Below are 13808 nucleotides of genomic sequence, written 5' to 3'. Positions count from 1 at the left end.
TCGTATCACACCTGGGGGGGGGGGGATGGGCACAGGCGTACTCCCCTAGTTGTGCTTACTGGGGTTGAGCTTTGGCTCTTTGGTCCTCTGATTAGCATATGTTCCAGAATTAACACAAGACAGAACACGAAACAATGGGTATAAATTGGATAAGTTTAGATTTAGGAAAGACTTGGGTAAATACTGGTTCAGTAACAGGGTTGTTGATTTGTGGAACCAATTGCCGCGTAACATTGTGGAGGTGGGATCCCTCGATTGTTTTCAAGCATGGGTTGGACATGTATATGAGTGGGATTGGGTGGTTATAAATAGGAGCTGCCTCGTATGGGCCAATAGGCCTTCTGCAGTTGCCTTTGTTCTTGTGTATTTGCTGACAGTGTGGAGTCAACACCCTGGAACTGCAGGTGGCAGCCCCGTGTTTCCGCCACCTGCTGAGTGAGAGGTGGTGGTTATCTTGGCGGCGGCGGCGCCATCTAGGCGCTCACAAACCACTTCTCATCATTTGGCTACATTTTTCTACCTCAAATAATCCAACCTTTTAACCTAACAAGACACGCACGACCTCGCGAAACCCACCTAACCTATCAAGGCAGACTCGTAGAAAATATATCTTTGTGAGCATTGAATATTCGTAATAGGTTGCATTTATAACGCTAATTACGATGACGTAAGAAATGTAAGCTATTAGTTGAGAGGGAGAGTGCCCTCAGAGGTGTACTCGGCATCATCTGTGTACTGGGTGTAGTCCGAGTACCTTATCCGTACACGACAAACTGATAACATTAAATGAAATAAAATTATAAAATATAATTTCCCTACGAATGGGTTTTGATACAACCCTGTATACTGAGTTTACCTTATTGGTGATAGACGATTGTGCCATATGACCCGGATGTGTTCCCGATCAAGGAACCCGGGTTCAATCCCCGGGAAGGGCAGAAAAGATTGGACACGTTTCCTTTCATCTGATACCTCTATTCATTTGGCAGTAAATAGGTATCTGGGAGTTTGGTATCCGTTGTGGGGTGGATCCTGGGGGAAGCTGGTCTCGTGACACTGTGTGGGGATGATAGTTACACGTGACTGGGTGTAGGCAGGAAGGTTGAACAACAGTAGCCGCTCTTCGGGGACTTGTTGCAACTCTACTCACAATTTCCTACGGCTCGTGGTATCTACAGCACTTTAAAAGCTGCTAGTTTGTGTTAGCCCCCAAGTGTGTGGTGTTGTTGACCCCTGGGAGTGTTGACCAAGGGCGCCAGACAACGGTCACCACCAGTTAACGTGACCCACATTAAAAGCCTAGTCTCTGTATTCCTCCCCTTTCACCACACACTTCCGCATATCCAGGCACTCGCCCCCAGCTGAGCGGTCCACCACTCCACCCGCCCATTACCTTAATAGTAATAATAATATAATTATTATTATTATTAACTATAATGCTGACATTCACTTATGGTGTCAGGTACAGCGGTTTTAAATGATTGTAATAATTTAAAATACTGTGTTCTAAAAATCACGCACAAACGGCCGGAAATCGAACCCGAGGCAGAAACAAATGAGCAGAGTTCCTCTCACCTGATGCCTCTGTTTACCTAGCAATAGCTGTCGGTTCCTGGGAGTTAGACAGGCGCCACGGTCTGCATCATAGGTTACCTAGCGACCTTCCGATAACTTCCGGGGCTTCCAGTGATTCCGGTCCCTCGACCAGGCCTCGCGTGTATAGCTTAAATTGCCTTTCCCGGGTCTCTCCCATCTGTCCACCTATATTTCCAGCTATCTATCCATTCTATCTATATATCTCCATCCATTCTCTATCCAGTATAAATAAATGAAAGATGGGAGGTGGGGGGGGGGGAGTATGTAGTAGATGGAGCAAAATCGGTCGGGAGTCGGTACATTAGACAATTAACGATTAGAAAGGCGGGGTCCAAGAGCTAACAGCTTGATCCTGCAGGCATCAATGCCAAATACAACAGCCGATGCTATGAGTAATGGACACTGTGCTGTTGTAAATACCTACACATGGGCCTCGTATTGCAAGCATGACACTTTTTGAATGCGTGTCATACCCCGTGTCATGTGACTGGTGTGTGCAGAGTTTCAGGTTATGGATTAAGCTTGCCGAGACGGCTATCTGGACGTGTCCTGCCGGTTTCCTTGGGTTACTAAGCTTGAGAAATCCGACCCAACCCAAGCTTGGCTGTGAATGAGACATTTGTTATGCTCGTCCACGTTGTGGCTGACCCTAAAGACGTATTCGTAAATGTTAAAGTATTGTATAAACAAAAAGTAGATTCTCGCTAATATGTACAGGTATTATAATTTTGTATAACTGGGATTTATTTATCGAAGTGTTAGTAATAAGACACCTGGTTGTGTTCTAAAGTTATTTCTCTGGTTAGGCCCCATTTAAATTGTGTAGTTCAGTTTTGGTCGCTGTACTCCAGAATGGATATAAATTCACTAGAACGCGTCCAGCGTAGGATGAAAGTTAATCCTAAAAATTAGAAACCTGTCATATGAAGAAATATTGACAGCTTAAATTATATTATCTAGAAAGATGAAGAATGAGGGTGACATGATAGTGTAGAAGTGGATGAATGGGCATAACACAGGGGATATTAATAGGGTTTTAAAAGTATCAACACAAGACAGAACACGAAACAACGGGTATAATTGATAAGTTTGGATTTAGGAAAGAACATAAGAACATAAGAACATAAGAACAAAGGTAACTGCAGAAGGCCTATTGGCCCATACGAGGCAGCTCCTATTCTATAACCACCCAATCCCACTCATATACTTGTCCAACCCGTGCTTGAAACAATCGAGGGACCCCACCTCCACAATGTTACGCGGCAATTGGTTCCACAAATCAACAACCCTGTTACTGAACCAGTATTTACCCAAGTCTTTCCTAAATCTAAACTTATCCAATTTATACCCATTGTTTCGTGTTCTGTCCTGTGTTGATACTTTTAATACCCTATTAATATCCCCCCGGTTATGTCCATTCATCCACTTGTAAACCTCTATCATGTCACCCCTAACTCTTCGCCTTTCCAGTGAATGCAACTTAAGCTTTGTTAATCTTTCTTCATATGAAAGATTTCTAATTTGGGGAATTAACTTAGTCATCCTACGCTGGACACGTTCAAGTGAATTTATATCCATTCTATAATATGGCGACCAAAACTGAACTGCATAATCTAAATGGGGCCTAACTAGAGCAAGATATAGCTTGAGAACCACACCAGGTGTCTTGTTACTAACGCTGCGATTAATAAATCCAAGTGTCCGATTTGCCTTATTACGAACATTTATGCATTGATCCTTTTGTTTTAAATTCTTACTAATCATAACTCCCAGATCCCTTTCGCAATCCGACTTCGCAATCACAACACCATCTAGCTCGTATCTTGTAACTCTATCATCACCACCTAACCTCAGAACTTTACATTTATCAGCATTAAACTGCATCTGCCAATCCTTTGACCATTTCAAAACCCTATCTAGATCAACTTGAAGTGATAGTGAGTCCTCCTCCGAATTAATTTCCCTACCGATTTTCGTATCATCGGCAAATTTGCAAATGTTGCTACTCAAACCTGAATCTAAATCATTTATATATATTATAAACAACAGAGGTCCCAGGACAGAGCCTTGAGGCACTCCACTTACAACATTTTCCCACTCTGACTTGATTCCATTTATACTAACTCTCTGTTTCCTTTGGTATAGCCATGCCCTAATCCAGCTTAATATAGCACCCCCAATACCATGAGACTCTATCTTTTTAATCAGTCTTTCATATGGCACTGTATCAAAAGCTTTGCTAAAGTCAAGGTATACAACATCGCAATCCTTACCACTATCAACTGCCTCAACAATGCTAGAATAAAAAGATAACAAATTTGTTAAACATGAACGGCCATTTATAAAACCATGTTGCGACTCAATTATTAATTTATGTTTTTCAAGATGAAGACGAATTTTATTTGCTATTATAGATTCGAGTAACTTTCCCACAATAGACGTTAGGCTAATTGGTCGATAGTTAGACGCAAGTGATCTATCTCCTTTCTTAAAAATTGGTATCACATTAGCAACTTTCCAAAACTCTGGCACTCTGCCTGACTCTATTGATTTATTAAATATGGTTGACAGTGGGTCACAAAGCTCCTCTTTGCATTCTTTAAGCACCCTGGCAAACACTTCATCCGGCCCTGGGGATTTGTTTGGCTTGAGTTTTACTATTTGTTTAAGAACATCCTCCCTGGTAACTGTTAAACTCGTCAACCTGTCCTCGTCCCCACCCACATAGACTTGTTCGGCTGAAGGCATATTGTTAAGTTCCTCTTTAGTAAATACAGATACAAAATATTTATTAAAAATACTACTCATCTCTTCATCACTATCTGTTATTTGACCTGTCTCAGTTTTTAATGGACCTATCCTTTCCCTAGTCTTAGTACGATATAACTGAAAAAAACCTTTAGGATTTGTCTTTGCTTGCCCTGCTATGCGAACTTCATAGTTTCTTTTTGCTTTCCTTATCTCTTTTTTAACATTTCTAACCAGTTGTACGAATTCCTGTTCTAAAGTGACCTCCCCATTTTTAATCCTTTTGTACCAAGCTCTCTTTTTACCTATAAGGTTCTTCAAATTCTTTGTTATCCACTTTGGGTCATTAGTATTCGATCTATTCAATTTGTATGGTATACTACGTTCCTGTGCTTTGTTTAGAATATTCTTAAATAAGTTATATATTGAATCCACATCGAAATCCCCATTTAAGTCACCTATCGCTGGGTTCATGTCTCGCTCCAAGACCGGCCCACACCCCATACCCAAGACTTTCCAATCAATTTGACCCAAAAAATTTCTTAGGCTATTAAAATCAGCTTTTCGAAAATCTGGCACTTTAACAGAATTTTCTCCTACTGGTCTATTCCATTCTATGCTAAATCTGATTTCTTTGTGATCACTGCTCCCTAGCTCACTCCCTATTTCGATGTCATTAATTTGCGTTTCCCTGTTAGTTAACACTAAATCTAAAATATTATTTTCCCGTGTTGGTTCCTTAATGTGTTGCGTAAGAAAGCAATCGTCAATTAATTCTAGAAAATCTTCTGCTTCACTATTCCCTGTTTTGTTCAACCAGTTTATTCCGCTAAAATTAAAGTCACCCATGACATAAATACTGTTAGATCTAGATGCTCTAGATATTTCATCCCATAGATGCTTTGCTTCCATTCTGTCTAAATTTGGTGGCCTATATATTACTCCTATTATAATATTATTAGCTTTTTCGTTTAATTCAATCCAAATAGTTTCTGTGTGTGGCTCTGTTTTGATTCCCTCTTTGAGACTACATTTCAAATTGTCCCTAACATATATGGCTACTCCACCTCCTCGTCTAATATATCTATCTGTGTGAAATAGTTTAAATCCATAAATTTGATATTCAGCTAATAGTTCTCTATTTTCTACATTCATCCACGTTTCGGTAAGTGCAATAATATCTATTTTTTCTGTGCAGACAAGAGCATTTAATTCGTTAATTTTATTTCTTAGACTTCTAATGCTGATAAATGCTTAGTTTAATGCTGATAAATGTAAAGTTCTGAGGTTAGGTAATGATGATAGAGTTACAAGATACGAGCTAGATGGTGTTGTGATTGCGAAGTCGGATTGCGAAAGGGATCTGGGAGTTATGATTAGTAAGAATTTAAAACAAAAGGATCAATGCATAAATGTTCGTAATAAGGCAAATCGGACACTTGGATTTATTAATCGCAGCGTTAGTAACAAGACACCTGGTGTGGTTCTCAAGCTATATCTTGCTCTAGTTAGGCCCCATTTAGATTATGCAGTTCAGTTTTGGTCGCCATATTATAGAATGGATATAAATTCACTTGAACGTGTCCAGCGTAGGATGACTAAGTTAATTCCCCAAATTAGAAATCTTTCATATGAAGAAAGATTAACAAAGCTTAAGTTGCATTCACTGGAAAGGCGAAGAGTTAGGGGTGACATGATAGAGGTTTACAAGTGGATGAATGGACATAACCGGGGGGATATTAATAGGGTATTAAAAGTATCAACACAGGACAGAACACGAAACAATGGGTATAAATTGGATAAGTTTAGATTTAGGAAAGACTTGGGTAAATACTGGTTCAGTAACAGGGTTGTTGATTTGTGGAACCAATTGCCGCGTAACATTGTGGAGGTGGGGTCCCTCGATTGTTTCAAGCACGGGTTGGACAAGTATATGAGTGGGATTGGGTGGTTATAGAATAGGAGCTGCCTCGTATGGGCCAATAGGCCTTCTGCAGTTACCTTTGTTCTTATGTTCTTATGTTCTTATGTTCTACTGTTAGTGTAATATACCCTAAGTGAATTGTTATTTTGCGGACCTTCTCTTTCCCTGGTCGTTTTGCCAATTCCTTTCTCCCACAAACACATACTTTTATTACCTCCTTCCTCCAAATCAATTCCCATACCTCTATCTACTAACAGTTTAAACCCAAACAAACACCTCTAACCACTTCTTCCAACGAGTTCGCAACAGCAACAACCCCAGCTCTCGATAGATGCACCCCATCACGAGCATACATTTCATTTCTTCCATAGAAGTGTTCCCAGATGTCTATGAAAGATATTGCATTTGATTTGCAATATCTTTCCAGCCGGCAATTGACACCAAGTGCCCTCGATATCCATTCATTTCCCAAAGACCTGGGTAAATACTGGTTCGGTAACAGGAATGTTGATTTGTGGAACCAATTACTGCGTAACGTGGTGGAGGTGGGGTCCCTCGATTGTTTCAAACGTGAGTTGGACATGTATGAGTGGGATTGGGTGGTTATAAATAGGAGCTGCCTCGTATGGGCCAATAGGCCCCTCTACAGTTACCTTTTGTTCTTATGTTTTTAAATCTAAACTTATCCAGTTTATTCCCATTGTTTCGTGTTCTGTCTTCTGTTGATACTTGTAATACCCTAAACTGATACCTTTAATACCTTAATGTATACATATACATATGGATACATTCGATTCTTCCATACATTTGTGTGTAAATCACGAAAATCACCATCAAATCAAATCGGTGTGTAAATCACGAAAATTAACAATGAATGAGTGAATGTAAATGTGAGGCACCACGTATGGGTCAATAGGTCTACACTTCACTTTCTCACCACCTCGCCTGACCCGCCGGGGGTATATTACCCCCATATTAAACGGGATGGCGCAACTCTGGTTTCCCTTCAAAACGCATAAATCTTTCGCCTTTCAATCAATCGGGATGGCGGTAGTGTGTGTGTGTGTGTAGGGATTACGGGGTATTCATGCCCGTGCCGTCTCTAGTCTTCATCAGTGTGTGTGTGTGTGGTGCCATCATGAAGCACGTGCTCTTCTCCATCTGCATTATAGATGTCGCCGTCATTATCTTTAGGAATTATTGTGCACATTCTGGAAGCCAATTATTCCACAACATTAGGTAAAGTGTAATATAGTATGCATGTATTTTGTTTGTGTTCTCTATAGAGAACGTTAGTAGTAGTGGATCCCATTGTGGTGTGCTTCTTCATTAACTATATATCCGTGTATGTGTGTGTGTGTGTATAACTCTTCCGTGTATGTGTTTGTATAACAAAAACCTTGTATTTCTCGCGATAGATACACGGTACTCATTGTTAAAAGGTAGCTTTATCCTTTGTCTCAATACTGTTTTCCGATAACGTATTCCTTGCCATTGGTAACCTGTTATAGATTCAGCTTCTCGGAACAAGTGCCAAGTTGCACGGGCTATGGTGTGCCCGTAGTGGACTTGCCTGGCACAGTAGCGGGGCTGTGCGAGGTATTTTGCTGGTAGAAATAGCTTCCCAATGCTAGCGACTCTGACACGTTCCTAAACTGTCCAACCTGTCACTATACGACACGAGCAGGCGTGGACTATCTTTGACTTGTTCTTACCACCATATATTTAGAATTTACTATCTCTTAGAACATTATAGTACGCTATAAAATTTACGAACATTCTATAGACCACCTCCAGGCTCTGAAAAATAACAAAAATCTCCTAACTTTGACATCTTTAGATATTTTAGTCATCAGACATCTAAGTAAAGCCATATTATTTCGTCTTAAAGATGCAAACGAAAAATTACATTTTTTAGTTTCGTTCAGTTTTGCTACAATTGACGTAAAGATAAGTGGATATCTGGAAGAAAGTGATGTGTTGTTATTGTTTAAGCTTCCTGTCCTCGGCTCGGCAAAAACCCGACAAGTTTTCGCTAAGCTTTAATGTCTTTAAGAACCCTGGAAATTTATTATTTTAAACCCTATTTATGGGAGTTAAGGTCGCGTTATCAGTTTTGAAAACCAAACTTTTCACTTTTGTTTGAAAAATTGGTGAAGGTGGGGGGAGGGGGTGTGAATCATCATTCTTGACTCATGCATCCAGCCCATGTCAGCTGTGCCCTGCATGAGTCCCAGTTGATAGCAGCAGTTGCCTACAATTTTGCAGCACATGTTACCAGGCTAACTGTGGCAAGTGTTGCCTCCTGATATTATCTGTGCGTCGCGCATGTCGTACTTGGTATGCTGGGGGGGGAGGGTCCTGGGTTCCTCCTATGCGTTGGTGGGTAACGACTCGGCGTTGGGTAAGTGGTGCCACATTGGGCTGCTTGTGAACGCTCTACGCTCATAATTTTTTAATCTGGCTACTTGCGACTTTTTGGGCTAATTTAAAAATCAGTTGGGCTAGTTTGGGCTACTAATGTTAAGATAGTCAATGAGTTATTATTTGTAATGTGTAAATCACAGCGGCCTCCAACTATATTACCGCCTTATTAAACGGGATCTTCTGGGTTATCTTGAGGATTTCGGGGCTTAGCGTCCCCGCGGCCCGGTCCTCGACCAGGCCTTTTTTTTTTTTTTTTTTTTTTTTACATGCCCTCTAGAAAGCAATCCGTAGCAGCTATCTTAACTCCCAAGTACTGCTAGGTAACAGGGGCATCAGGGTGAAAGAAACATTTTGCCCATTTGTTTTCGCCTCCACCGCGGACGGGGGAATGTGTGTGTGTGTGGATTAGACCATGAAGAGAGGCCTGGTCAGAGACCGGGCCCTGGGCACGTTGATACTCCTAACTGGACGCTGCTGGTTGGTTGGTTGTTTAAGATTCAGCTACTGGGAAGAAAAGTTCCAAGTAGCACGGGCTATGGTGAGCCCGTGTGCACCTGGCACACGAGCGGGGCTGAGACGGTTACCTTAGATAGTTAATCCTATACACAAAGACGGTATATTTCTCGACCTTATCATTAATGCTTCATCCCTGGTAATCTCTCTGGAAGCACTCCAGCCTCGTGACATTATAGACCTGGTACTTGACTGTTTGGTGGCAAGCCCCAAATATAGTGATGGATTAGTACGCCGCTTATACACGAGTCGACAGATATTGCCCGTGGAAAACGTTTGTTTGTGTTCGATTTTATAAAACTAAACACAGTAAAACAGTATAATTTTGACCTCAGTTTATGGGACTAGTTTGTCACTAGTCCCTATCTCTGAAGCCTTGTATCATCACCTCAAAGGACACCTTTTGTCAGGAAGACGATGGTTACCAAGGAGGTTATCTTGAGAAGATTTCGGGGCTTTAGTGTCCCCGCGGCCCGGTCCTCGACCAGGCCTCCACCCCCAGGAAGCAGCCCGTGACAGCTGACTAACACCTAGGTACCTATTTTACTGCTAGGTAACAGGGGCATAGGGTGAAAGAAACTCTGCCCATTGTTTCTCGCCGGCGCCCGGGATCGAACCCGGGACCACAGGATCACAAGCCCAGTGTGCTGTCCGCTCGGCCGACCGGCTCCCTAGTGTAGAGCGGCAGTTGGATCAGTGGCATTCTTGAACAATAACAACGGTGGTGATTACCAGTAGGAAAAATCCCTACTTCCTCGTGCAACCCGTTCTCGCAAATTCGTAAAGTCAATATTGACTTATTAACTACGTGCATAGGTGATATACTAAACATAATAGATACCCTTAAAAAGATTCATAGAAAACACCGACCTTACCTAACCTTGTTAGTATCTTAAGATAAGCATCTTATTGCTTCGTAATTACAATTATTACTTAACCTATACCTATTATAGGTTAGGTAATAATTGTAATTACGAAGCAATAAGATGCTTATCTTAAGATACTAACAAGGTTAGGTAAGGTCGGTGTTTTCTATGAATCTTTTTAAGGGTATCTATTATGTTAAGTATGTCACCTATGCACATATTTAATAAGTCAATATTGACTTATTAAATTTGCGAGAACGGGTTGCAGGCGTGATAAGCATGTCGCAAGTCAACTATTTTCAATGTACTCTGATCCTGACAATAAGCTATATTTCACATTCCTCAAACCCATCCTAAATTGAAAGAATGAATTGATTTTATCAAAACTGTTAAGCAGATCAGCTTAGCCTTCACACTGAATTAGAAAACTTGGAATACTTGGAAGAATCTTGCATTCTGATCATTGCAATGTTAATTGCGACATTATTTCCACTTATCTGCCCCTGGAGGAAGTGGTTACCAATTTTCTACACATCAGGCGACTAACAGACAAAACGATGCTATGAACAAGGAATAGCTTTAAATGTTCAAGAAATTTGCCATAAATTTTGAGTGACGGCTTGCAAAGATCTTCTTTCTCGTGTTCCAAGTAATGCTGAAATTTTCCAAACGGTAAAAAAAGCTGTCACGGAACTTGCAGTATGTCTTGCTGACCAGTCCCTTGGTGTAAGTAAGCGACGCGTACCTTCCCGTGGTGTAAGGGAAGGTGTGCCTACTGTTGACCAGTGACTCTCCCAATATTTGTGTTCAACATTTGGACCAAGGCAATAACTGTCAAGTGACCTGCTGGAGAGCCCGGGCTCCTTGACCTCAAACATTGACATTGAAAGTGTTCTGCTTACTGATCAGTTGAACGAGGATTTTGGAGAGCAACGTCTGGTAAAACTAAACTGGGATATTGAATGGGACTATAACTTTTGATATCAATCTTGAAAGTCGAAACATATCTTTAAAGAAGGATACTTGTTGCTCATCATTTAAACCACGCATGCCAGTGATAAAATAGTCTACAATATACAAGGTTGTGGATGCAGACGAAAAGGGTCTTATTGATAATCTGAAGACTATATGGGTGAAGAGGGACTCTTCACCCATATAATAGACACGTGATACTTGGATAACTTGTAAATTATGCTTTATGCAGCCATTATTAAGTTATCCAATTATCGCTTATTATCATAAACATGCAGCGATAATATTAATAAAATCATTATCATGTAGTGTTACGCTACTTTTTAAAATATATAGCTCTGAAAACCGTATCAGCTGCTAAGCAAAATATCTGGCTACTTTAATTATAAATTCGCTACATTTAGCAATTCGGACCTGGCAACCCTGGCTCGATGAGAGAGATGGTGAGTAACCTTTGGGTTGATGTTTGAAGTTGGCGTGTCACACCTGAGTGCATATGCTTGGCAAGCGCCGCAAGGTCACTGAGATTTGTTTTAGTTAAAGTTGTTTAGCCACAATTGTCGTAAATGTTTCCCATTTTCATGTGCACGTGAAAGCTGGTGGGATCAGTTTACGAAGATTGTCCTTGGTCACTTGTTTGTGTATCCAACTCGTTATCTCTGTACTTTGAATGATAGCATTACACACATTTCTTTATCCGTTATGTCTTTCTCAGTCACTAAGCTTTTAAGCTAAGCGTGTGAGAGAGAGATACTTTAGGAAGTGTGTACAGGTAATGGTGCGAGAACCGTGGCTGCTGCCTCCGTCAGTGTATACGAGCACACTATGGCCCATGTACAGAAAGGTTGGTGTATCTCCTCGCTGGCACGAAGGAAAATGGTCGCTCCTAGTAGTGATAAATCTAGTGTTGAAGCATGAACTGGGACACTTTCATTGTGGGGGAAAAACCATTGTTGGACTGTGAGCTACCTGTATTCCCTTCATAGTTACCAAGTGTTCATTCATTAGAACAAGAAGTACATGAACTTAATGAATTTGACTCAGAATGTGGCGATTACAACGTAAGTCTTGGCATAAAGTTGAGGCTGCTGATAAAGTTATTACGCTAAGTAGAATACGTATTAAAAATCCTGCGAAGTCTCCGAACCCACATTGAGGCACATGCCTGGAGATCTGTACATATGCAAGTGGTGGCGTGCAAGTGGTGTGGAACAGGTGTTATGGCCAGCAAGAGAGACACCTTAGTGACGCAGACGTGGCCGCCGTGCTGCACCTGGGGGTGGCGGGTGGCGCCGCCGCCGCCCTCGCTATGCTACACCCACTGGGAGTGGTGTGGCCGACGCCAGGTAGCGACGCCCTTCTCCTGTGGCCTGATGCTGCTCCTCCTGTTGCTACTGCTGCAGCCCTACGTCTCCTGCGGCAGCGTCAACCACAACAGGTAAATGTGGTGTGTGTTGCCCTTGCAAGGTGGTGGCCATACACATTGCTTTTTGTATTGTTACCTATTCCTTGATGCTAACTTTCACAGTTAGTTCTTGTATTAAGACAATACAGTTGTTTTTTCCGCCGTAATAAATTCCAGGTGTGATGCAGGATCAGTCATGATTTGATTGTTGCCGCCGAAGGCGGCTAGTTTATTGTGCACCCCATACTCATCCTGTGAGCGGTAGCGCAAAAGCATTACAGAGGGCACAAGATCTTTATCAGACCTCATCTTAGATTATTACATAAACAATTTCATCTATCCTTCACACCTTATAGTTACAATGTCAGCTAGTTACAGATAAAGTGCTATTTCATGGTCTAGCGTTATCCTGGTCGCCCACTTTATCTAGGAGTGATAGCCAGTGTCCACCAACCAAGTCGAAAGTAACTAATTGGACTAAGTAATATTTAATGTTTCACAGGAAATCCTGGCTTGCTGTCGATATATTTATTGGAGATGATTAGCGCCCAGTTTTCCCTTGTCCTCTTGCAGGATGAGGAGAGCCTGGAGGTGTCTGCACACAAATGTCATCTACCACTCTAACAAATACTAAATTTAAATATTAAAATTTTGACAATTTAAAAGTTTGAGCATTATTTGGAGACGAGGCAAGATATAACTCTTCTTGTTTGATTGTATCCCTTGTTCTCAAGGCTTTTACCACCTCCTGTTGCCTCACATCCTTATTACGGTCACGTTGGTGGAGTTTTATTAACTCTGCTAATTATACTTATGGTTTTATCCATTACCACATGTTAGCCAGCCATGGTGGTAGTGGTGCGGCCGTGCCCCAGACTGGTGGGTAGAGCTTGGGTGGGATTATCTAAACAGTGTAACAAGTCGGTATTGTTGTAGGGGCTTTGCTTGCGGCCTGCAGGTTGGGGTAACCAGGCGTGTCTGGCCATACCCTGAGGAGGTTGTACCTTGTGCGGGCGTCGCGTCTCGGGGAAAGTGATGTGTATAATCTAATCAGCACAGTCTTTGTTGGCAGTTTACGTTATAGATAAGTTTTCGTTTTTACTTTATCCGTGTCCTTGACTGATTACAATTCTGAACATAAACCACAAACAGTAAAACTTTATAGTTAATAGTGGGCACTTGAGAGATTAATTAGGTGCCAGCCAGAGTAAGAGAGCCTAGCTGGGGTAGGTGTCCGGTGAGGCCATTACTGGCACTTGGTATGTGGGTGGTGGTGGTGGGCGCCTCCCCACCTGCATCAGTAAAGCTTGGGCACAGTTAAGCCCCCTCCCTGGCTGGTGATGAACCAAGTCAGTAA

The 13808-nt window shown here is 41.7% G+C and overlaps 1 protein-coding gene across 3 annotated transcripts in view; it reads left to right on the top strand.

The window, feature by feature from the left end:
* The window catches only part of LOC123765258 (SUN domain-containing ossification factor), a 74162-nt gene that overhangs the window by 26095 nt on the left and 34259 nt on the right, over nucleotides 1-13808 (top strand). The window contains exon 2 of one of the 3 annotated variants that reach the window (XM_045753770.2): nucleotides 11762-12484. The exons of the other annotated variants lie outside the window; for them this stretch is intronic. Within the exon in view, the coding sequence (XP_045609726.2) occupies nucleotides 12228-12484 (257 nt within the window). The 5' untranslated portion in view covers nucleotides 11762-12227. The remainder of the gene's footprint in view (nucleotides 1-11761; nucleotides 12485-13808) is intronic. 3 annotated transcript variants of the gene reach the window in all.

Source organism: Procambarus clarkii, chromosome 33 (genome assembly GCF_040958095.1).
Source record: "Procambarus clarkii isolate CNS0578487 chromosome 33, FALCON_Pclarkii_2.0, whole genome shotgun sequence".
Lineage (NCBI taxonomy): Eukaryota > Metazoa > Arthropoda > Malacostraca > Decapoda > Cambaridae > Procambarus > Procambarus clarkii.
Note: the sequence above shows the minus strand (reverse complement) of the source record. Positions and strands in the feature narration are given on the sequence as shown.